At 37.7% G+C, this 23644-nt stretch overlaps 2 protein-coding genes across 5 annotated transcripts; both read left to right on the top strand.

Annotated features, from left to right (window-relative positions):
* The first annotated feature begins 5037 nt into the window (after positions 1 to 5037).
* On the top strand, positions 5038 to 12435 carry LOC122057949 (E3 ubiquitin-protein ligase SDIR1-like). Of its 4 annotated transcripts, XM_042620316.1 has the most exons (10): positions 5040 to 5282; positions 6288 to 6345; positions 6713 to 6888; positions 7032 to 7086; positions 7211 to 7266; positions 7380 to 7608; positions 7789 to 7903; positions 8026 to 8071; positions 11778 to 11903; positions 12078 to 12435. In XM_042620316.1, the coding sequence occupies exons 3-10, from the start codon at positions 6811 to 6813 to the stop codon at positions 12201 to 12203; spliced, it is 831 nt and encodes a 276-aa protein (XP_042476250.1). In that variant the 5' UTR covers positions 5040 to 5282; positions 6288 to 6345; positions 6713 to 6810; the 3' UTR covers positions 12204 to 12435. The 4 variants fall into 4 exon arrangements, with proteins under 4 accessions (XP_042476252.1, XP_042476250.1, XP_042476249.1 ...); XM_042620318.1 differs by lacking the exon at positions 6288 to 6345 and having other exon boundaries at positions 5038 to 5282; positions 12114 to 12435; XM_042620315.1 differs by lacking the exon at positions 6288 to 6345.
* Positions 12436 to 15650: 3215 nt separating this feature from the next.
* On the top strand, positions 15651 to 23625 carry LOC122057948 (probable protein S-acyltransferase 16). The gene is made up of 7 exons (XM_042620314.1): positions 15651 to 16160; positions 21977 to 22069; positions 22150 to 22251; positions 22391 to 22468; positions 22548 to 22646; positions 22776 to 22871; positions 23093 to 23625. The coding sequence occupies exons 1-7, from the start codon at positions 15888 to 15890 to the stop codon at positions 23204 to 23206; spliced, it is 855 nt and encodes a 284-aa protein (XP_042476248.1). The 5' UTR covers positions 15651 to 15887; the 3' UTR covers positions 23207 to 23625.
* The last annotated feature ends 19 nt before the right edge of the window (positions 23626 to 23644 follow it).

The following is a 23644-nucleotide window of genomic DNA, read 5'->3' as shown; positions in this document are numbered from 1 at the left end:
AAAGCAGAGCATTCTTGTAATAAAGTAGTTGGTCTAGAGGTTTAAATACAGGATTTGTAGACGTCAAAGGACAAAGAAATAAATAAAAGCTCTTCTTCTTTCCCTAATTTCTGTGTGTTTAGGAGTTTTCAGATTCTTTGAACTCGAATTAGAACCTTAGATTAATTTACTTGCCCCTGATCTGATGTAATATGTATAATAAAGGATCACTTTCTTTTTCTCTAAACTAACAGGTCTATTCCTTCATATAGAAAAGATGAATCAGATGTGCTATATTTAAGATCCCTGAAATAGGAAATTTCAGCAGTTTTGATGCCAGCAATTCAATCTATAGAATTTATGTTTCAAAAACAGCTTAATCTGAAAATTGTGGACTTAATTAGGACTTAATTACCTGTTTTTTATGGTTCAACACCCAAGTCCTACCTCAATAAGTAAATATATTCAAGTATGATGTCAGTATAATTCTTATGAAATAGGATTTCAGCCGAACAAGGTGGAAGAACAGAGAAAAATCAGGAAAACATATAACAGAGAAAGTTCAGATATAAAAAAAAAGAGAAAAATAAGATGAAAGAACAGAGAAAAATCAGAAAACAAAGATACTCAGTTCTACTCTCAGCCGAACCAGGAGGAAGAACAGAGAAATCAGCTGAAGAAAAGATCACAAAGCAGAAACCAAAAACCCAGAAAGGAATAACAAGTTTTTGTGTGAGGGAAAAAAAAGAAGAAAACAGAGAAAGGGAAAAGTTCAAAATCAACTTACCCTGTAATTTAAAGTTCTAAAATTTAAAGCTCGAAGCAGAGAAATCAGAGACTGGTTTCCTATACAAGAAATAAATAAAATGGGAAGGAACTAAATTAAGAGGGGGGTGGGGAGAGAGTCTACCGAATTCACTACCCAGAGAACATCAGTTCTGTGAATGAAACCTAAAGCCAGAGAATACCTACTCACTAAAACTCCCAAAGAATTCCAATTTTAAATTCAAAAGAGGAACTTGGAAGCAAAAGAGCTTAAAACTATGGGAAAAGATAATAGGATTAACTGATCAGGAAAAAAAACAAAAAAAACAAAGAGAAAGAAACCAAGTAAAAATCTCTAATATAAGAACCAGAGCCAGATTCAGTAGCAAACAGAGGAAGAAAACCAGAAGTGAGATTCAGTGGCAAACAGAGGTAGAAAACCAAAAGTGAGGGCCGTTTGATTTTGTTTCTCCTGTTTTTGTGTCTAGAGACAGCAGAAACGGTTTTTTTCCATTTATGTGCTAAGAAACAATTTTTTGAATTGCAAAAAGGTCTTTGATTTTTCTGTTTCCCGAAACGTCTTCAACAGTGTAGTTGAGTTCAAGACATGAGTGAAGGCACGACGTTTTAGGTATGCAACTCACGGGTGAAGGCATGACGTTGGAGTTGCAAGTATGCTTCGTGGAGATGAGCTTCAAAAGGATGAAGGCATTCCGAAACCATGAGCTTCACACAACCAGATTGAAATCGCTGCATTTGGATAGTGGGAAGTTTCAACAATGGGTTGGGGTTGGGGTCAGTAGAGTGAATTATCGGATTTTGCACAATTTTTGTCCCTCCCACTTGTTTCTAGAAACAGAAAAACAAGTATGACTTGTTTGTCCATTTCTGTTTCTAGACACAAATCGGCATAAATTTCTCACAGAAATCGGCACAAATTTCTATTTCTGTTTCAAAAAACAAGTGAAATGAAACAGAAAAATCAAGCGGTTTTTTGGGTGTTTTTCCATTTCTGAACACAGAAAAATGGAAAAACACGTTATGGAAACAAAATCAAATGGGCCCTGAGATTCAATAGCAAAACAGAGGCAGAAAACCAGAAGTGAGATTCAGACGAGTGGTGGAAAAACAGAGAAAAAAAAAACCCTTCAATGACAGAGTTGTTCATGGCGACCTAAGATGGCAGCAATGGATGGAGCACTTATCGCCGGCGACGGAAGGAATAGTACTCGCCTATGACGGAACTAGTAGTACTCGGCTGGAACTCGTCTGAATCTCAAGTCCCAGGTATGGAGAGAAGGAGAGAAATAGATAAGGAAAGAAGGAGAGAAGGGGAGAATGAATGGTACAGTGGGAAAGAGGGGTATTTTTGGGATTATGAAAATAGCTTACATTTCAGTCTTTCACTCATAAGGGCTAAAGCTTCATTTCATAGCATCACTTAACAGAGACTGACGACTGGGGGTCTAAACGTAAATTGGTATTAGGCAGGGGGTCTAAACGTAAATTGATATTAAACAGGGGGTGTTCCTATAATACTGGCATTCTTTAGGGGATGGCACTGTAAATTACTCTTTATTTTTTCACCTACTTTGGTTACAAGATTCTCTTTCTTGAATTGTTAATTTTACAATTTTCTAATTCATCTTTGGTTTACCTTCTCTGCTAAAGACTATTTTGAATCCTTCATAGGTTATATATGTATGTACTTTATTTGCATCCTTGAGCAAATAAAGAGTGCTTTCTGTTGTATGGCAGGCCAAAGGGTATACAGACATGCTATGAAATTTGACATGTTGAAGTCCTCGAGGGGTTATATCTAAGCAATAGTTGAATTGGACAAATAATCTATTCATGTGGCAAAATGAAATAGTCATTGAGATATACAATAAAATTATAATTGTACTGAATTTCCTTTTCCTAGCCAACTGACAGTCTAAAGGTTTTTTTTTTTTTTTAAAGGGACAACACATATACTATAATTTTGGAAAAGTTACATGGTTACCCACGTTTGAGTTACCCAAAATCAGGTTTGAATTTACAGGACTACCCAAATAATGATTCTTCATCTTCAACTTCAACATATAATTAGGTATTTTTTTATGATTGAAACTTTGAGTGGATAGTTTTGTAAACTCAGACTCAATTTTTTATATTTTTGTTGATTTAAACTTCAAGTGGATAGTTTTGTTAAGAGAAACCTAATTTTGGATTTTTCTATTAACTGAAACTTTTGTAGCTAATTTGTAAAAGGAAACCAAAAGTGGGTAGTCGTATAATTTTTCTATATATATATATTTTTTTACGTACTTCTTCATATTGATTGTTCACTCATCATAATTCTTAAGCCCCTCCGTGCGATATATACTTTTTTTTTTTTGGTAGAAGTGCTATATCTACTATGTATATGAGCTTGTGCTAGCGCAGGCCAAGGTGGTTTAAGATATGAGGGTGCATGGGAGCATAGTTTTAAAATCAGATCCATCATATTAGTATTGACTGAGACTGATCCCTAATATAACTGATCTGATACCGATCCAGGTCTAAGAATACCATGATGCAAAATATCATATATATATATATATATATATGTTTTTATAAGAAACCAAGGGTATTTTTTTCCGATCAAATCCAATCCTGAGTTTTACAACCTTGGGGTGGGAGTCATTATTCCAACACATTTTTCGTCCATAGACACCTAGAGGTCTGAGATCAAACTCCTACCATTAGTTTACACATTCCTGATACTGTTGATTGATATATTGGAGCCCTTGCCAATCACCAAGCCCTGCATGATAATACTTTTGTTTTTTGTTCTTGATAATAACAAAAGAATATGCAACTTCAACCACTACCATAATAGAAGTTCCTCCCACTATCACCATTGTCATTATTTCCATCGCCACCATCACCACTCCATCTTCACCAAATTTTTGGTTATTAAATGGCATTTTTGTAAATTTAAAAAGTTTCAATAACAAAAATTACTATATATAATAAATGCATTTTTATTTATTTTCTGACCAAAAATATAAATTATTACGCATTACCAATTGTTTTTTTTTTTTTTCCAATAACTTTAAAACAAAGAATACCAAAAATTATTTATGGAATTGAAACATGACCAACAGAAGCGTTATCATGCAAGGCCCAATTTTCAAACAAAACCCTTGCGTAAAATCATTATACACTTGATCTTAATGTATCCAAATGTCTCCCTAAAAAAAAAAAATAATAATAAATAAAATAAATAAGAAATAAAAAATTGGAGGATAAGGCGGTGTTTCCTGCACGTGTAGCATCGAGAGCCAATAAGGATTCCTATTAGTTAATCAATAAGGGGCAAATAAGTTATTTCATTGGGAGATAAGGTATTTCATTGGGAGAGCGAGTGTGAGAGAGGGAGGAGGTGTTAGCAGAGACTATGCCTCGGGTCAATAAACAAAGCTGAGCAACTCAATGCATGAGGCTTCCACTACTATCTATTTACTTGGAGAGGCAAATGTGCACAACCTTACCCCTGTTTCGCAGAAGAGACTATTTCTAAGTTTTGAAAAAAAAAAAAAAAAAAATACAAAATTGTATAAGCTAAAAACAATTGATCAAAATCAACCGAGACTTACCTCAATTCAGCCCATCCATAGTACTGCATTTTTAGGGTTGGTTAAGAATCTAACTGATTTTGGTCAATTCAGAATTCCAAATTGAAAATTGAGATGGATCGAAATTCTATCCAATATCGATCCAGATTAAGTCATTGATATTGGTACAGATACCTATCTGATACTAATTTAGATTGGATCGAATTGGTATGTATTAATTATTTTTATCTTTATATTTTTTAAAGAAATATCTTTTCTTTATTTTTTTATCTCTAAAACGATATGGATAATTGATCTAAATTGATCAAGTATCAATATCGGTGTCAGCTAATACTAATACGACAACGTCCATTCGATACCGATACTAAACCATGATTCCCGCTCTTTAAAACCCTGGTAATAACAAAACAAAAGCGACGAAAGTGGGAGTTAATGCTTACAATGCAGTTCGTCTGAACATTTCATGTGAGGAGGTGTTTTAAGCCGTCGGATCAGTGAGAGTCTAGGAGAGGTGCTGACTGTACGGCTATAAAAATTTCATTAACTAGTTCAACCTAAAGTTGGAATCTCCCTGGCCCCACGAAGTAAAAATACTTAAAAAAAAAAACTAAAATTAGGGGTTCATCCAAAAATGGATTAAAATAAAAACTTTTAGTTTCTTTCTAGGATGAGCTAAAAATAACAAATAACTCGACAATAAGCCAGAAAAAAAAACGACAATTTGGGAGTTGGGAATCTTGGGACAGCAGACAGGCGGACACCATTGCGACGTTGGACAGGAAGACGATCATACGCGTCTTCCACTGTTGTTCGTTCTCTCTCTCTCTCTCTCTCGATTATCAAACAAAAGGGAACCGAGGATCGACTATTTGGGTTTCAGATAATCAAGGTGCATCTGGTGTTGATCCTTATTTTGCCTGCTCGCATTTTGATTCTGTAAGTTTTAAAATTCTGTACCTCTTTCATTTTTCCCATCTTTGAATGTTGGATGAAGGAGATTCTCAACAGAAAAGTTTCACTTCTTATCATTTTTAAGTTTTTTCTTCTGGTAATTAGATTACGATTTTCTGTTTGTTGAGGTGTTTCATGGATGAGATATTTGATTAGGGTTTTGGGGATCTACTTGGTGCGAGAATTGCTGCAATTTAGATTTTTTTTTCTATCAAGAGGAGTTTTTTTTTTGGTGGGGGGGTGGGAGCGGGGTGTGGCGCTTTGTATTCTCGTATTGGATACTTTTATGGTAATTTAAAAACAGCCCATGTTGCTCATCATTCTCACTTCAAGATAGTCCTGAGAGGGATCACCAATTCAGGAATGTCAAATAAGAAGCGTTAAATTATAGAAGAATGCAATAGAGTGAACCTTGTGGTAGCCCCAATTGGTGAGTAAAAAAACTCCGGGGGAGGAGTACTGTAAGTTTGTAACTGGCCTGAGATGGTTTCTATACCAACAGTTAAACCCATTCACATGGTATGGTGTGGTGCAAGTAGAAGGAACTAAGGACAAAGAGGACAAGTATGCTAAGGATAGATTGAAGAAAACTTAGGGAGTTGTTACAGATGACAAAATGAGAGAAGGTTGATGGATGTGATCTGACATATGCGGTGAAGACCAAGAAATGCACTGGTAAGAAGGAAATTTTGTGCAAATTTGAGGTGCTAAAAAGTTCTTTTAGGGTGGGGTGTGAGCCTGTGAGGGTTGAATACGACCTGGGCTGAAGTTGTGAGGAATGGAATAAGTGCGTATGAGTTTATATAGCTGCTACGGCTCAATAGAGGGGAACGGCCAAACAGATTTTATTTAGCTGATGCCAATGTCTTGGGACACTATTATCTTTTTCTCTCCCCTTTTCTGCTTACAGCATGCATGATGGCGTATGGTGAGGGATACTCAATGTTGCAGGACATCCTTACTTTTTTTTTTCATCTTGGTTGAGAACAGGATGAGGACCTTCAGTGTCTAGGAAAGCCTTGTCTCTCTGCTGTGTAAAAGAATCTTTGTGAGTGTCACCTCCATTTTGTTGAGACATCTCTTGTTCACCCTGTTTGACATTGTTATGTCGTTGATACTCAGGCATTCCTTTCCTTCATGACTGCATATCCATCTGAACATGTTTTCTGCTTCTTTTGCATCAGCTCTCACATGGCCTATAATGATTTCAACCGATTTCAACCTTTTAAGATTTGATATTGAGAGGGTTTAAACTTTCGACAGTCAATTCAAGCTATTCTGTTTTTGCATCGATCTTGAATCTGTAGAATCATGATATCTTTGTGCTCGATGTCTGATAGTAGTCATTTATGTGTGAACTCTACGTTCTAAGATTTTGGTGGTGCCTGTATTTTTGTGCTTTGTAACTTTTGCAGGTTATTGCCGTTCTGGAGGATTTAGTGGGGACTCATACCATCTGTGCCTGGATTATCTGATACTCTTACCTAGGACTATTTTTTTCATCGCTTCAACCATGAGTTTTGTTTTCAGAGGAACTAGAGCAGATATAGAAAGCGGGTTTCCAGGTTTTATTCCTGAACGGCGTTCTGTGGTATGTTTCTTGTCATATTAGACCCCATACGGCCATACATGCTGTGGTATCTGAAGGTCATTGGGCAGTTTATTTTATTGTATAGGGTGGGAATGTTTACATTCTGTAAATACTGAATCCTCCTCTCTCTCTCTCTCTCTCAGCGTGTTCATGCAGCTCGGCCAGTTAATACGAATTCAATGGCTTTTCTTGTTACAGGTGGTTTTATTTATTTATTTATTTATTTTTAATTAATTTCCTGTTATTGGCACTATGTTTTGTTCTTGTTTGTGTTTTGTTTATGATGGATGTCTAATCAATGTTCTTCCTGTTTTTCTTCCAGCAGTTCTTCTTTTGTTCATGGTATTAAATTCACACCAAATGTCACCAAACTTTCTGGTATTACCTACTATTCTTTGGGCATATTCTTGTTTCTGATTATTATTTGTTGTTGGATTATAGTTATTGTATAAACAAGTGAACTAAGTTATTCTGAATTTCTTATTTTGTAGCTCTGGCTATTTCTGGGCGTCTTCTTAATGGCTACTAGCCTTAGGATGTATGCAACTTGTCAACAACTTCAGGCTCAGGCGCACGCTCATGCTGCGGTAGCCAGTGGTCTGCTTGGTCATACTGAACTGAGGTTGCATATGCCACCATCCATAGCGTTGGCAACAAGAGGTCGTCTGCAAGGCCTCAGGCTCCAGCTTGCTCTTCTTGACCGTGAATTTGATGACCTAGGTATATCACTTTTGCTAGACTATTTCAAATACTTATAACTTATATGGCATTTTTTCTAAACCAAAAATGGCAGTCTTAATATAAGTACTGAAGATGTTGACCTAGGATGCCTTTACCTATCCATTTAGATTTGGAGAAGTTACTATTACATGGGAATGACATAGCTCTTATGCATTGTAGATTATGAAACTTTGAGAGCATTGGATTCTGACAATGCTTCCACAGCTACTTCAATGAGTGAGGAAGAGATAAATGCACTTCCCGTTCACAAGTACAAGGTCACTGGTATACAGAGGTAAGTTTGAAGATTTCTTTCCATTGTCTTCTAGATCGGGTTCTCCTTGTCATGGTAGCATACTTGGTAGAAAATCTGTAACTTCTGAGAACTGTCTGACATGGATTTGATTTTGGTAACAGTGATGGCTCCGAAATGCAACAGGCATCATCTTCATCAATGACCGAGGTACTTACTCTTCATATGTGTTGGGTAGCATTTTGTTTGGGATATCTTCTCCTATGCAATCGTGGAAATCTTACCTTTGTTCATTGCTTAGTTGGACAATTTCCATGTACTCTAGTGGGGAGGCAGCTTTGGCCAGACTGGGGTTGAGCAATTGATGAAATCTTTATTGGGCCTGAGCTCAAGGCCCAGCCTGATGTAGCAAATTTAAGCCTAAATTTTTCTCCCACCAGCCTTGGTTGCTTGACTATTCTCTGGGCAAGTTTTAATCTTGGAAGAATGGAAACTGAATCTGGTAAAATTCTCCAAAAGTGACAGAAATGCTCTTTTCGTGCCCTAAGTAGGGAATTTTTTTATGAAACTTCAGGGACTGCCTATATAAGCAAAAAATACACATGTTTGAATCATTAGTTTGGGGGGGGGGAAACAAAGTGGTAATTTGGCTTCAGACCCATTGTTTTTGGTGTATAGTGTAGCCTATTATACCCTTTCCCTTAGATAACATATTTTAAACATAATTTACACCTAGAATTCACAGCATTCAAGCAAAACAATAGAAATATGCATTAGAATGAAGATTCATAAAACTAGCAAGCATTCCATAATCTGGTGTTCTTTGTGGGGCAGGAGGTGTGTAGTGGGGGTGGGGCAGGAGTTGCACCAGAGGGTCTATAGGAGGGTGGTGATGGGTTAAAGGGTGGGGGAGATGACGGGGAGAGGCTACGGGAGTGGGGTGCCACCAGAGGGTCTGTGGGAGGGTACGGGAGGGGAGGGGAGCGGATCAAGTGTAATTTAAGGATTTAGAATTAGGAGGGGAGAAGGATAGGTAAAAGATCGTTTTTTCTGAGGGAATCAGAAAAGAACCGTTGGGTAGGGGAAGTTTGAGTAAATATAGGGGAAGTGATGTAGATAAGTCACTTGGGCTTATTTTATTGCAAATGAGCCTTGGGTTGTGTAATATATGTGTTAGGCCTTTGATCCCATGAGTTTTCTTTGAAATGAGCCACTTTAATGGGCCTAAAATATGGGTAGAAGGTAGAAAAACGGGATTTAATTCATTAAAGGCCCATTAGGCCATTGGTCGGTTGTAAAGTCCTATATGGACTATTAGTTAGTTAGTCCTACTCCATGTTGGAGTCATAAAGTCAAGTCCTAGTCCTATTGAGAAACTAGCTCTTAGTAGTAGTTTGATTGCTATTCTGTCCTTTATAAATAGAGAAGCCTATGTACTTATAATTTCATATTTGAATGAATGAATTATTGAGTGATTACTCTTTAGCTAAAAAAGCCGTTATTGAAAAGTGAGATGCCTAAACCTTTGAGGGGTGTAATACCCAAAACCTGAGGGGTGAGATACCCATTCCTTTATTCTCTTTCACCCCTCTCAACCCTCCATCGATTCTTCTTTTTCTATTTTTATTTTATGTTTATTGTTATTAGAAGTTCAGAGCTGTTAAAGCATACAAAATCAGAATCAGCCAGCCAAAGAGTTCTTGTTCTTGAAGCCAATTGATCCTCATTGCTGCCCAAGTTTGAGATCTGATTTGCAGATCCTTTGGAGGACTGACTCTATACTCTAAGAAGATCAATCGATCCTCTCTTGAAGGTTATCTGAAGAAGACAAGTTGTTCCTGCAAAATTCTTTATTTTCTCTCTCCTATTGGGTTGGGTTTTGAGCTGGTTTTGCTCCTATATGGCTATTGTATCCTTGGGGGTTTATTTGATGGTCTTATTTCTTTGTTTCCTGCGCCTATTTGTGTTGTTTGGGGTTATAAACTGCTGGGGTAGTTTCTTGTAATCTACTCTTGCATTAGTAAGTCTAGGGGAGTAATATAAATTTTCCAAGAGTATTATCTGTCAAAATATGCTCTGCCGAGTAGACAATCATTATTTATATTTTCCCCATGGGGGCTTCAATGTTGTACGTATCATGCAAGACAACCAAAGTGACACTAAATTGAAATTGTATTATAGTATATGCAGAGGATTTAGGGATTCTATGACATAAGTATTAGAACAGCAGTTTGAAAGGATTTAGGGATTCTATGGAAAAAGTATTAGAACAGCATTTTGATATATCAGACAGTGCGTTAAAGAAATCCAAATCACAGCTGGGAAATCAGTAGAGACATTTTATGTATGGAGAAGGAAAAAGGGTCAGATTTCCTTAGCCCAGTAAACCTATGTATGTCCCCTAGATTACCAAAAGGTTTGAAGGAATCTGTCACCAGGTTTCATAATAGAATGGATCCAACTTCAGAATCTGAAAGTGACCCCAGAATTTTTTTTCCCAACTCAAATATTCTGGCTTGGAAAACGTAATACAATTTTTATAGAGGGTAATAACCATCTAGTGCTATCCTGGGATTTGATTCGAAAATCAAATTATGAATCCTGTTGCTACTTAATTTGAGCAAGGCCTTATCTTCTTTGATTCCTTAGTGGAAAACATCCCTCCCCCCTTTCCCTGGGTAAGTAGTTACCTTTTACTTGTGCCAAATTTCAGCCTGAACAAAATTTCTTATGTGGCATAATAAGTTAATAACATATTGAGAAATGGTTGAAAAGTGAATATTTCGGATAATGGTTTGATGAATGATAGTACCTGGGTCAAGGGGGATGCCCCTATATTTGGTGGCCTCATGGTTGGAAAGGGTGACATTTTTTGATGTTTGTCCGGATGTCCAATTGTTAATTGATAGTTAATAGAGAAGGTGGGTGTGAGAGCTTGAGAGAGGGGCCCTCTGAATCTGGCTGTCTGTGATAGTGCCATAGTGGAAGCGGGTGAATGGGGGATCTGTTATGGCTTTTCTTATTCTTCCCTTTTTACTACTTTTATTTTGTTTTCTAGTTTTTAAATCTGCATTCATTTTTTCTCTACCCTGTGTTGTAGTACATCAGTTTTCAGTAAGGTTTACAATTTCCAAACCTTATATGGAACTTGTGTATTAACAGGGCTGCACTTTTTTTTTTCCTGGTTGGGGGGGGGTGGGGTGGTCCTCTTTTCATGTTCTTTTGGTCTGTTCTCCTTCAATCGCATTCGCTAACTCATACGTTTTCTCACCTGTTTGACTTGCTAGTTGTATGATAGTCCCTACCACCAACGCTGACATTATCGCTTCTAAAATCTGTCTTTTCTTTGATGTTCAGAGTGACTGGAATATAATTTATTGGTAACTTAGCTTTCTGTTTTGCCAAACTGTAGATAGCTTTATGCAGCTCTGAATATATGCTATAATGATAATACAGCTCCAGTGTTTATTATCAGATTTTGGAATTTGAAATAGAGTTACATATATATATATATATATATATGGTGTTGTATTCTTATGTTCAGTGCTATTCTGGCATTAATCTATGTTTGGTTTCAGTATCCCCGAAATTAACAGTGGTAATCCCCACTATCATTTCTTGTTTTTGCCATTATGCTTATCGTACAGCTGGATTTGACATGGATATTTATTTCTTAACTTGTTTTGTTTTCATTGTTCATTAATGGAGGTGGTGAGGGGGGAAAGAAGAGAGCCAAACTTCTGTTTTCATCTAATTGAGGTCTTTTAGAGGCCATTGAATGTTCTCTCTAACTGATTTGCAGAGTAGTTTTTGCATTAGAAGATCAGCTAAGCTACACGTGCTTCTCTACTAACACAAGCATTCTTGCATTTAAAAAGCGAGTGATTAATTTTGATGTGATTCTTTTGTCAAGCAGAAAAAGCAAGACTCTTGCAAGGCAGATGGAAATATTAAATCTTCAGAAGATGAACTGACATGCAGTGTTTGCCTGGAACAAGTTAATGTTGGAGAACTCATCCGCAGCTTGCCTTGCTTGCATCAGGTTCTTCCTCATTACATTTTTTTTTTTTTGACAATTTAAGATTTAAGCTTCTATGTTCTCTGTGATTCTTCTGATTCATTCTAACATCTACCTTGACAGTTATATATTGAATAAGGTGCTGACCTTGATTTTCTTTGTTATTTGATGCCAATGTTTTACTACTCTCTTTTGAAGTTCCATGCTAACTGCATTGACCCATGGCTGCGGCAGCAAGGCACATGTCCTGTGTGCAAGTTTAGAGCAGGTTCTGGATGGCAGGAAAGTGGAGAGAGTGGAATGGATGCTTCCTACATGGTTTGAAGCACTTGCGCATCATTTACATATGTAGCTAATAGATTTACCCTTACACCTACATAGGCAAAGTTCAAAAGATCTTACATGTAATTTTTCATTCTCTAGGAATGGTGTGATCTAAATTTAACAAGGATGTGAAGAAAATGATGGGATAATGGGTTGGTTGCAGAACCAAAAATGAAAAAAAAAAAATTGTAATTTTGAAGTTCTAACGAGAAAGGTTTCGGTTATCTTGAAACTACAATGTTCATGCAGGGAAGTTTGTCGTGAAAGGTATTTCCGAATGGTATTTAATACGGAAGGTTTTTCAAAATGTTTGAAATTTATTTCTGCTGTGTGGCCACTGTGCCTTTATTGGTGCCAATTTCAGGCCCGTATCGGTAGGCCAGACACATTTATGGCCCAATTTGGACTGGCCTGATTTATAATCGTGTTGGGTAGGTAGTGCACAGTGTAGCCAACTAGTCCGACAAGCGACTGACCAGCCTGACACATTTATGAGCCTGATTTGAACCAATTATTTTAAGCCTGACCTTGCCTGACATTTTTAATATTATTTAAAATTTTCATTTTATCACTAATAAAATTGAAGAGGGAAGTAAAAGTCTAAGTGGGTTTGTTCCAAATTTCAAGATGAACAAATATTTTTAACAATAGAAAATTAAATTTAAAAATAAAATTTATGTAATAATGATGGTGAATTAATGTTGGATATGGAGGATATGCTTGAGGTAGAGCTGCGTTTTCAATGTAATAAGCTTAGCTTGAGTGTTTTGACTATTGCATACAAGTTAAGAAGGCATGTTTAGAGTCCGTTTAATATCCGTTTAGGGATAAATAAATTCGTAACCTGGTTAAGGCTTGTTTTTGAAATTTTGATTATAATTTGAAACCGATTGGCCTGATTATAAATCGTACAATATCTGTCATAGCTAAACCCGTTAGCTAAATAGGCATTCCGATTAAGTCCGATCGAAACTAACCCAACCCAACCGATTGACAACCCTAGGGCACATGGCATAATGACATTTTAGGGTCTATATATTGAGATGGGAGTGCTCAGTCTCCTTTAGAAGGAGAGGGATTAGCAAAGATTCTTTACCAAAAAAAGGATTAGCAATGATTTAGTATTAAGTTACACAAAAAAGGTTTAGCAATGATTTAGTATTAAGTTACACAAAAAAGGTTTTAAGTCAAGGTATCGCTGGTGTCGCTTGTCGCTGATAACGCATCGGATATATTCCAATGTGTAAGATTATAGGCCGCTAGGGTACATGGTTCAAGTAAAATATATTGGATTGCGTCGATAATAACTAATGATACAGACAAAGGGTAAAATCAATAACAACTTTTTTTTTTTTCAAATGAAGGCCAAACCTTTTGATTCAGGCCAACCCAGACTGATTTGTATCATTATTGGCCAAGACCAATTTCTACAGTTTAGGTTAAGTAATATGGTTTGATTCGGTTCATGATGTTAGAGGTAGAAACCATAATGAAATAAAACCAAAATCGAATTATTTATTAAATTATTATATGATTTTAAAACGGTTTCATAGAAAATGGCTCACCAAAAGTCCTATTCTTATAAAAATAAAAAGAAAAATCATAAACAACTATTTAATATAAATCTACTCTATTTGTTGAATTTCGAATGATTTTTATTAAAAAAAACATTAAAAAAATCATTAATGTGGAGTGAGTCCATGAGGAGGTCGAAGATTCGAAATTTTTATGTTATTTATATATTGGGGGTAAAGAATGCTATCTGGTTTTGTGGACCCTATGCCCAGACGAGAGGGGGCAAAATGATTACTCCACCTCTATGAAATACAAAATACCCACCCCTGTTGATACTCCTGTGAGCTCTCTTATTAGTTCCCACGAGTCCACGACCTACGCTAATGCAAGGGCCACACGACCATGTAGCATTATTCTTCCCTATAAATAAATCAAAATTTACTTGATTTAAATGGTTCAAAACAAAACAAATGATTTATTAAACGTTTACTTTTAAATCAAAATTAGATCATTTATTAAATGGTTTCATGATTCTGATGTAAACAATTCAGTTCGATAGCGACTAGGGAGTGGTGGAATGAACCTGGATTAGCATGGTTTACTAAACCAGGTTTAGTGGTCAGGTTTCTTTAAATTCTACGCTTGTGTATTATTTTTTAGGGAAAATTACACCCGCTCTCCTGTAGTTTGTGAAAATTACATGTGAGTCTAAGAGTTTGAACGATTTACGCTACCTCCTCTATCATTGACGGTGTGAACATGCTGTTAATTTTATAGAGCAAAAAACTATATTAGCCCCCTTAGTAGGAAAGTATTTAGATAAGATGACCATTATACCCTTTTATATTCTTTGGTACCCAAAACACTCAATTCATCCCTAAGGACCCCTAACACATAACCGTTGGAGAAGTTTTGGGGAAAATAGATTTGCAAATCTCCCCCATCTACAAGAAAGAGCCGGTTTTCTGGGGGAACCTAGAAGCCCTCGTCCTTGGTGGCACTTGAGAGCTTCATCGTTCATCTTCATCCTCACGGTTTGCCTTGCAGTGGCATAAAGTAGATCCCAGGCATCATCTTTTCTATTCATAGGCGATGAAGGTGGTGAATAAACCTGAGAGGGCCCGTTTGGGCTTCCTCGACTAGAGCCAACATTGCATGGCTACAAGCTTCCAAATGCACACAAAGTTGATAAAAGTCATGCTTTCAAATCAGAAAGAAAGATAGAAGAAGATTAATTCAGATTTTCCTAAACAAGAGGAAAGAGAAATGACTCTAAAAGATGAATCTGTTGCTCAATCGGTTATTTATAAAATAAAATACCTTGTAGTTTTCAGCACCAAAAGCAGGGTAGTTCCTGGAGCATAAAGCGAGCCATGGAAGCATAGTACAACATCTAGCTTATTTCTTTTTTTTGCTTGAGGGAAAACGCAGCAAGCTTCAATCGAACCCTTCGCCAGTTTCAATCGAACCCTTCACCAGTGCCAATCGAACCCACCGCCAACTTCAATCTGTTCCTTCCCTTCTTGGTGTTCTTCGCTACCTGAGGTTGATTAAGGACCTAGGTTGAAGATGATGAAAGTGAAAGGGGGATTTCCCTCTTCTCTTTGTTTTAAGTGAAAAATCTTTTGGTCTCTTCATTTAGTTATGAAGGCATTTTTAGTATAAAAATGGTGATCTCATCAGCCAATAATTTTAAATTCACGGACATAGATTGGACTCAAATGTAAAAATATTTCAAATTACAGGAAAGAGAACAGAAATTGTTCAAACCCTTGGACCCACATATAATTTTGATAAGCTACAGCGAGGGGGCAGAATTTTCCCTGTTTTTTATTACCGTTCAACCTTTGTAAAATTAGAAGGAACAAAGGGCATTTTAGTACTTGTATGTCATATCGAAATAGAAGGGTACTATTGTCCAACCACCGAGCCTAGAGAATCCTGCAAAACAGAAACAAGCAGGAGACGCCGTCGTGAAACGCCGGTGGCTCCGACGACATTGATAGATCGCCGCCGTCTCTGTCTCTCCTCGGGGCCTTTGAAAATACTATCCGTGTCCTCCGTCTTTCTATTCCTCTGTGTTAAACGGTAACCCTTCCCTTGGTCGGCTTTCTAGAACGCCTGCCTCAAGCATAAAAAACCTAATTTTTGTGGAGTTCCTGAGCTACGATGAGGCGAAGCTGCAGCATCTCTCTTCCAGTCCTCGTTGTTCTCTCCGCTATCGGTTACCTCTATTACACCACCGTATTCATCTTCATTGACGGTTGGCTCGGTCTCAGGACGTCCCCTGGTCTCATGAATGCCTTTATTTTTACGGCCATGGCTTGCATGTGCATTTTCAATTACGCCGTTGCCATACTGAGGGACCCTGGTTCTGTTCCTCCTAGCTTCGTCCACGACATCGAAGATGCCCAGACGCCGATCCATGAGATCAAGCGTAAGGTCATCACGCCTCTCCTTTATCTCTGTTTTCTTTCATTTCTTTTCGTTGCTTTTGCTAGTTGTTCCGTGAAGGTCTTGTAGGATTTGAAGAATTAGGGTTTCGCTGCATAAGGTTATACGAATAAGCTTTTATTAAGTCCATAAGTCTTATTTCGTTCTCTCTTTCTAATTATTTTTCCTTGCTGATTTGAGCTGCCATTCTTCTTCTCTGATAATTCCTTTGGATCGCTAATGGGCTTTCTGGTTTCTTCAATAGTTTGGTCTCTGCAGCCTATTGGTGAATAAATTTAGGAACTTGAAGGATATTTTCATGCCATTATGCTATTAACTTCTCTTTCCCTACCCCCGTCCCTTCATTCTGTCAGAAATTCTTTCTTTTTATGGTTATCTAATTCGTCTTTGCTAAAAAATTAATCTGAAAAACTTATAAAGCTAAGTTATTGATGTTGGTTTTCATGTGATGGGAGTTCTTAGCAGTTAGCAGACCTGGTTTAGGAGCCGGCAGTTTTTGTCAGAAGGGGGTTAAAAAATTATGGATCAGGCGGGTCCCCCCACTACTGTTTTAATATTGTTAAAAGGCCTTAAATTTAAATCTATCAGGTCTTAATCAAGTTGTAGCCCCGCAAGACCAATGACAGTGATCAATTTGTTGAGATTTAGTTGGTTTATGTATAACTCTAGTTGGCAGATGTTAGCTGATTATAAAGTGTAATCTTCGTGGTACACCATAATTTGGTCTTGTCAGTGCTGTAAATATGTTAAAACTGAAGGATATCGACATCCAATTTAGTATGACACAGGTTATTCTCCTACGTTTGGTCTTCTTATTCTTCATAATCCCCCCTGTAAGCTTCACAAAAAGGCTATAAGTGCTAGTCTGATTAACTATCAATTGTCATCGTAGATATGATTTCAATCAGGACCAGTTAATATTGTAATACAATTAACTGAGTCCGGAGGAATGGCCCTTGATTTTTATCTACTGCTTCATAGTGTTTAAGCAATGTTTATATGCTGACCACGCTTTGGGGTGGGGGGGGGTGCTCCTATCGTTAGATGGTCTGGGTTGGATACTCATACCTCCACATGGCTAAAAGGGAGGAAGAGTGTGTGGTATAAGAGAATCCCAGAGAATTTTGCAAAGGGAACATATGTAAGGTAAGGTAAAAGTTGAACCCAAAATTGATGGCATGCTCTAGCTCGGGGTTTTCTAAGCCAAATATATTCTTATATCCAGCCAAAATTTAGTGAAACTGCAGATATTTATGCAGTTTTGTGCCACGATATCTGTTATAATGGACTATGTATGCATCTCTGTTGGCAAAATGAATGAAAAGATTTCAGTCCTTGGGAAACTGATACGATCACAGTTTTCAAAACCCTACTTTGGGATCACTATGGGCTGACAAGGATGCTAAAACTCAAGTTAAAGAAGCAGTTGCAGTCTCATAAATCCGGAGGACAATTCAGGACCCCTTTGGAAAGAAACAGAATTTAGGACTGAATTATAATAAAAGTCAAAAGGGGAAAGACCAATCTGGAAGTTCAAGAAAGTATGGGGGTGTGGAAACTGAATTATGAAAGTAGGGCCTTTTGCATAAAAAAGAAAGAATTGGCTTTATTTATAAAGGATAAAAGAGGTTGTCTTCAATCCCCAACAAATGAACTGGTGGAGGGGCTCTCTTGTGTTCAATCTCAGATCTCATTGAGAGCTTCAAATCTCTTGAAGATTTAGGCGCATGCCTGCATTCATCAGTTCTATGGAATCCAGCCCACAGAAGTCCCAAAACCCAAGTTGATATTCTGAGAATTTATCTCCGAAATTGAATGTGGCGAAAGAGGATGAAACAGATTTGGCAATACCTCACACTTCCAACAAGTTTCCAGTCTAGGGTTTTGCATGTAAGGTTGTCCAAAGGTGTCAATTAAGTTCCCAGATTTGGGGCTGACAAAAACAAGCACAAGAGAGACCGAGATCGTGATCTCTCAGGCGAACTGTTAGGGTAACACCTAATGGAACAGGGAAACAGAAGGGGAACAGGAGAAGAAAAGAAGACAGGGAGCAGAATTGGAGTAGGACAGATTAGGAAGGGAAGGGAAGGGAAGGGGAAGAGGAGTTGACCTGAGGAAAAGAAGATCGTATAACCTGGATCAAAATGGAAGGAGAAAACCCAGTCGCACAACCGCCGCAATTTGCAGCATATGTAAAACAAGAAAACTTCATTCCATTCTAATCTTTGTGTGAAGGTTGCTTATTTATGTAAAAGAAAAAGGAAATAAAGTTTCCTAGTCAAACTCTAAAACTGAAATAGAACTATAGAAGTAAAATCAAACTCTTAACTCTTACTTGCTTCTAACGTGTCTTTACTCCAAAAAGGGCAGGTGTACCCAGTGCATGAGGCACCCGCCACTGCGGGGTCTGGGAAGGGTCATATGTACTGCCCTACCCCCACTTTGCGGAGAGGCTGTTTCCCGACTCGAACCTGCGACTGCTAGGTCGCAATGGAGCAACCTCGTTGCACTAAAGCCCTTCCTCACCTAACTCCAGCATGAAAAAAAAAAAAAAAATCAAATTACATAAATTTCCCTGTAACCCTGCTCATAACTGCATCAGAAATTAACTTTTAATACAAGGTGCAAGTTGGAAGTTGTATATTGTATTGTAAATTTGTTACATGCATGGGCATCAGCTTATGCGGCATGAGGTGTTAGTGTTTGATATCAAATTGGGGGAGTAGTTACGTAGGTAATGTGGTTAGAGTAAGTGGGGTGGAGTTAGAGTAATGTAAGTAGTTATGGATAAGTGGTGTAGTTCTTATATATATATATATATATATATTTGTATTACCGTATGAGAAGGGGGCAAGAAAAAGGACAAACGATGCTCAATTGTTTAGTAGAGGCGGGCTACCTCCTAATCACGTTGAGACGCCATGGCTTCATCAGTAAAGCCAACCCAAGTTATCCCTATTTTATGTCTTGTAGCTTTTTATTTATCTAATTGTTATTTAATTCATAATGTTATCTTGTATTCCCTAATTATCTCTATCCCTTCCAATCTTCTCTCCAGTTTTCTCTCCTCTATCTCGTGTGCACGCATCACCTAGTATTAGAGCCTAGGCAACCCACAGAAGTCTGCCATCTAAATCCACAAGCAAACGTCCATGGCGATAATGAAGTCTTCCATCAAAATGCACAAGCAATATCGGATTGGATGGTACATTGCATGAAAGTACATATCCTTATCCATTGGAGCGGCTTGTCTTTATCAAAGGTTACATGGAAGGCAGGGAGTCCATGGATTCCTACATTGGGCCTTGAGGACAAGACCTTAGTTTAAGTAGGATGAAATGTTACATGCATGGGCATTAGCTTATGTGGCATGAGGTGTTTGAATATCAAATAAAGGGACTAATTATGTGGGTTATGTAATTAATAGGAAGTGGGTGGAGTTAGAGTAATGTAAGTAGTTATGGACAAGTGGTGTAGTTCTTAGATATATATATATATATATATATATTAGTATTACCATACGAGAAGGGGACAAGAAAAGAAGACAAACAATGCTCAGTTGTTGAGTAGAGGCGGGCTACCTCCTAATCAGGCCGAGACACTATGGCTTCGTTAGTAAAGCCAACACAAGTTATCCCTATTTTATCTCTTGTAGCTTTTTATTTATCTAATTGTTGTTTAATTCATAATGTTCTCTTGTATTCCCTATTTTATCTCTATCCCTTCCAATCTTCTCTCCAATTTTCTCTCCTCTATCTTGTGTGCACGCATCAAAAGTATATATCTGTTAAGTGGGGTAGATGTTTTGAAGTTTTGAGCTTTGGGTTGTTGTGGTATGTTGGATTGTTTGTATCATGTGTAGACTTCAAAGCATTACATTGTTTAGCTGTATGGTGCTAATTAGTCCATTTCTTTCCTTTCCTGATCGCAAACAAGAAGGGATAGATTCCTTTACCTGCTAAGCCTATGAGGTCTCCTGGCTAGCGTAGGTTTTCACTTTCATAACAAGGGCAAGACAGGATTCACGGTTGGAAGGAAATTCAAGTAAATGTCTATGATGCTCCATTCTCCGAAGGGCCCAACAAAGTTCTAATTGAAATTCCCTTTCAAGTGATTCTTTTTTCACTTTTAATACGTCAAGCTGTTGAAGGGACTCATTTGCTTGTACTCAAAATGGGGGGGGGGGGTGACCCATTTCCTATTTGAGAACAATTGGATGATCACTATATTATTAAACTGAGGGACTCCCAATTTGCTAAACGTAGGTGGTGAGATACAACATGCAAACAAATTAGTGTACTTGAATGAGGATGTTGATATGGATGTGTTTTAAAACTAGAAAAGATGAAATAAGGAATGAATATATTAGAGGTAATTTAGGACCATCTCTAATACATGATTAGTTGAGAGAAAGTTGTTTGTGGTGGCATGGACAGGTGCAATAGAGACCTCTTCATGCATCGGTGAGGAGTGATATGATTCAGATTGAAGGAGTGGAAGGAGCAAGGGGTTGGTTAAAAGGACTGGGGGAAAGTGATGAGAAAAGACATCCATGGATCAGGGTTGACAAGGATGGATATGGATAGAGTTGAATGGCACAACAAGATCCATGTAGCCAATCCCATTTAGTTGGGATAAATTAATTGAGCCAAGTATTGGGACCCGCTTGTTTTTATTTGTACACAACATACGGACAGTAACTTGCTGCTGGTGAAATGAATATTGAATCATCACATTCCTAAGATTGAACTTTTGGGAGGTTTGTTCTGTTGAGCATAGTGAAGTTGTGTCCGAAGCTACAGTCCAGATATTCATTTTTGCTGGACTTTCTGTTAATGGTCTTCATGCTGAGTTTAAAGCCACTAAAAATACACACCAGCCTTGATTCTGAGGCTTGAATTCAAGCTTTTCAATTAGATCACTGAAGGTGGTAATGCTTTACCATGTCAATTGCAAAGTTGTGAAATGGATGCAGGAAACAGTGCTAAGAACTAACTTGGAAAAGCATTGTTTAAAAAATCAATCAGAGTAGTTATCTATGTGTGGGAAGCAGGCACTGCTGGTTGTTTTGGGGAAAATAGTGGTGATATTAACTATTGATTTGAGAGAGGGTTGGTCTGTCTTGATGTATCTCACACCCACCAGTAGTCTCTCAATCCAATTTTCTAGACCTGGGCAACAGATTATGATTTCTTGGTCCATGAGATGTACTATTAAAACTGGACTAAGGGTTCACTATCAAGTACCTATCGAGTACATCTATGATGATTTGTTAGAATTATTAATAGTGAAACTGTTATTTGTTGAAAATTTTGTTGTTTTAGCATTTATTCTCTGTTGATAGTCTATTCTAATATTCAATTCTTTGGGCTCTCTTATAATTAAAACTCTTATAATTAAAACCATCGTTGCTATGCACCCAACTGCTGACCTTGTATCAGCCAGGTTAACTATGAAATCCTGTATGTTATTTTTTGACTTGGTAATTTTGGGAGCAGGAGCTGGACCCTGTCTAAGTGGTGCTAATAGCCAACATGGAGCTGATCTGTTGGCTCACCTAGGTTATTGGAAATTCAGAACAGCATAGTTATGGCCTTGGAGGAGATTTTTAACATAAACGAGAGATATGTTAAAGCTATTTTGATGTGACACTCTAGAATGTGTGGGCTTGCTTTATTTTTTGGAGTAACTGACGAGTGCAGCCAGATTATGGACTAAAGCATATTTAGATATTTTGTGTCCTCTATTTGAAAGCATCTCTTGCTGACCTGAATCATCATTCCTCATGATGGATGTTCTTTCAGGGTGGGGATCTGAGATATTGCCAAAAGTGTTCTCTTTTTAAGCCTCCACGTTCCCATCATTGCCGTATTTGCAGAAGATGTGTTTTAAGAATGGTATGTACGGGTTAGTCGTGCCTGATTGATTTTTCATAATTCCTGAATTTTTGTTAAACTTTCCCATCTCTTGCTTGCAGGACCATCACTGCATATGGATTAATAACTGTGTGGGCCATGCAAACTACAAGGTTTTCTTTGTCTTTGTGGCATATGCTTTAAGCTCGTGCATCCACTCCCTGGTATGTGATGCTCTTTCTGGTGTACTGTATGGTACATTCTCCTTCTGTGATCAATGGTCATTATGTTAAAAGAGTTGGTTACATGCCACCATGCTGCATGGCCATAATATTAACTTGTCAACACATGATCTGGTTTCAGGCATTGCTTGTTGGTAATGTCACATATGATGCTCAGAAAGATGAGCAGCAGAGTGAAGGCTCACTCAGAACTGCCTATGTAAGTAATACACACATTTGTATGGTTTTAAGCAGCTCCTGACTTCTTAGTAGTTCTGTTCATCCCTTGTTCTTTGCAGATCATTTCTGCTGTACTGCTAGTTCCTTTGACAGTGGCATTGAGTATCCTCTTGGGCTGGCATATCTACCTCATTTTGCATAACAAGACCACAATTGAGGTTTGAAGAAATTTACACAATATAATTAGTATTTCGTTTGTCTTCTCCCTGGACCATTTGATTTAGGGATCCTTCTAGTGTTGATGGAAATATACAATGTGTTATTTATTTACCTATTTACTCGTGCAGTATCATGAAGGAGTAAGAGCGATGTGGCTTGCAGAAAAGGTTGGGAATGTCTACAGGCATCCATATGACCTTGGTCCTTATGAAAATCTGACATCGGTAATATTTTATTTTGTTTATATACTTTTTGGGCGATAACCTAGGACAAAATAGCGGGGTATATATCTAAAATATGTTATAGGGAGGGAAAAAGCAATTAAAGATTTAGCCTTCAGCAACATAATTTCCATTAGTCTTGACAGAAAAAATGGTGTTTCAATGATTGACACGTTTTCATTTGAGGAGTATAAAAACTTCTTGTGCTTGATCTCTCTCCCCAGGTGCTGGGTCCAAGCATTTTCACCTGGTTATGCCCCACATCAGGACACATGGGCTCAGGCCTCCAGTTCCGAACTTCCTATGATGGTGCCAACTCATTGCCAACTTTGAAATAGATGAAGCTGCCAGTAGCTTTGTTTCAGGACACCCCAAGGCAATTAATTTAAGCTAGTTTACTCTTAACGTGGATGAGATGCGATCAGGCTATGAAACAAAAACAGGTTGTTGATTTCAACCTCCCCAGTGTGTAAATTACTGCTTGGGCATCCCGATATTCCTTTGATGGAATCAAATAAGACGATGGCCCATGTTCACCATTATACAGAGAAAATCTTCAAGAGCTTGAGAAGCTGTTACTGCACACGTTAGGTCTGATTTTTGTATAGATACATGTACATATTGAGCTTGTCAAACCACAAGTTCAGCTGATTTGTGTTAACATGTAGACGGGATTATTTTAATCCCACTTATCACTAGCCGCGATAAGGGAAGAGAAGTATTCTGTGTAACGAGCTTATTGATATGTTTTTTGAAAGAGATTTTTTTTTTGGGGG

The sequence above is a fragment of the Macadamia integrifolia genome, chromosome 12 (assembly GCF_013358625.1).
Source record: "Macadamia integrifolia cultivar HAES 741 chromosome 12, SCU_Mint_v3, whole genome shotgun sequence".
NCBI classification, from domain to species: domain Eukaryota; kingdom Viridiplantae; phylum Streptophyta; class Magnoliopsida; order Proteales; family Proteaceae; genus Macadamia; species Macadamia integrifolia.
Note: the sequence above shows the minus strand (reverse complement) of the source record. Positions and strands in the feature narration are given on the sequence as shown.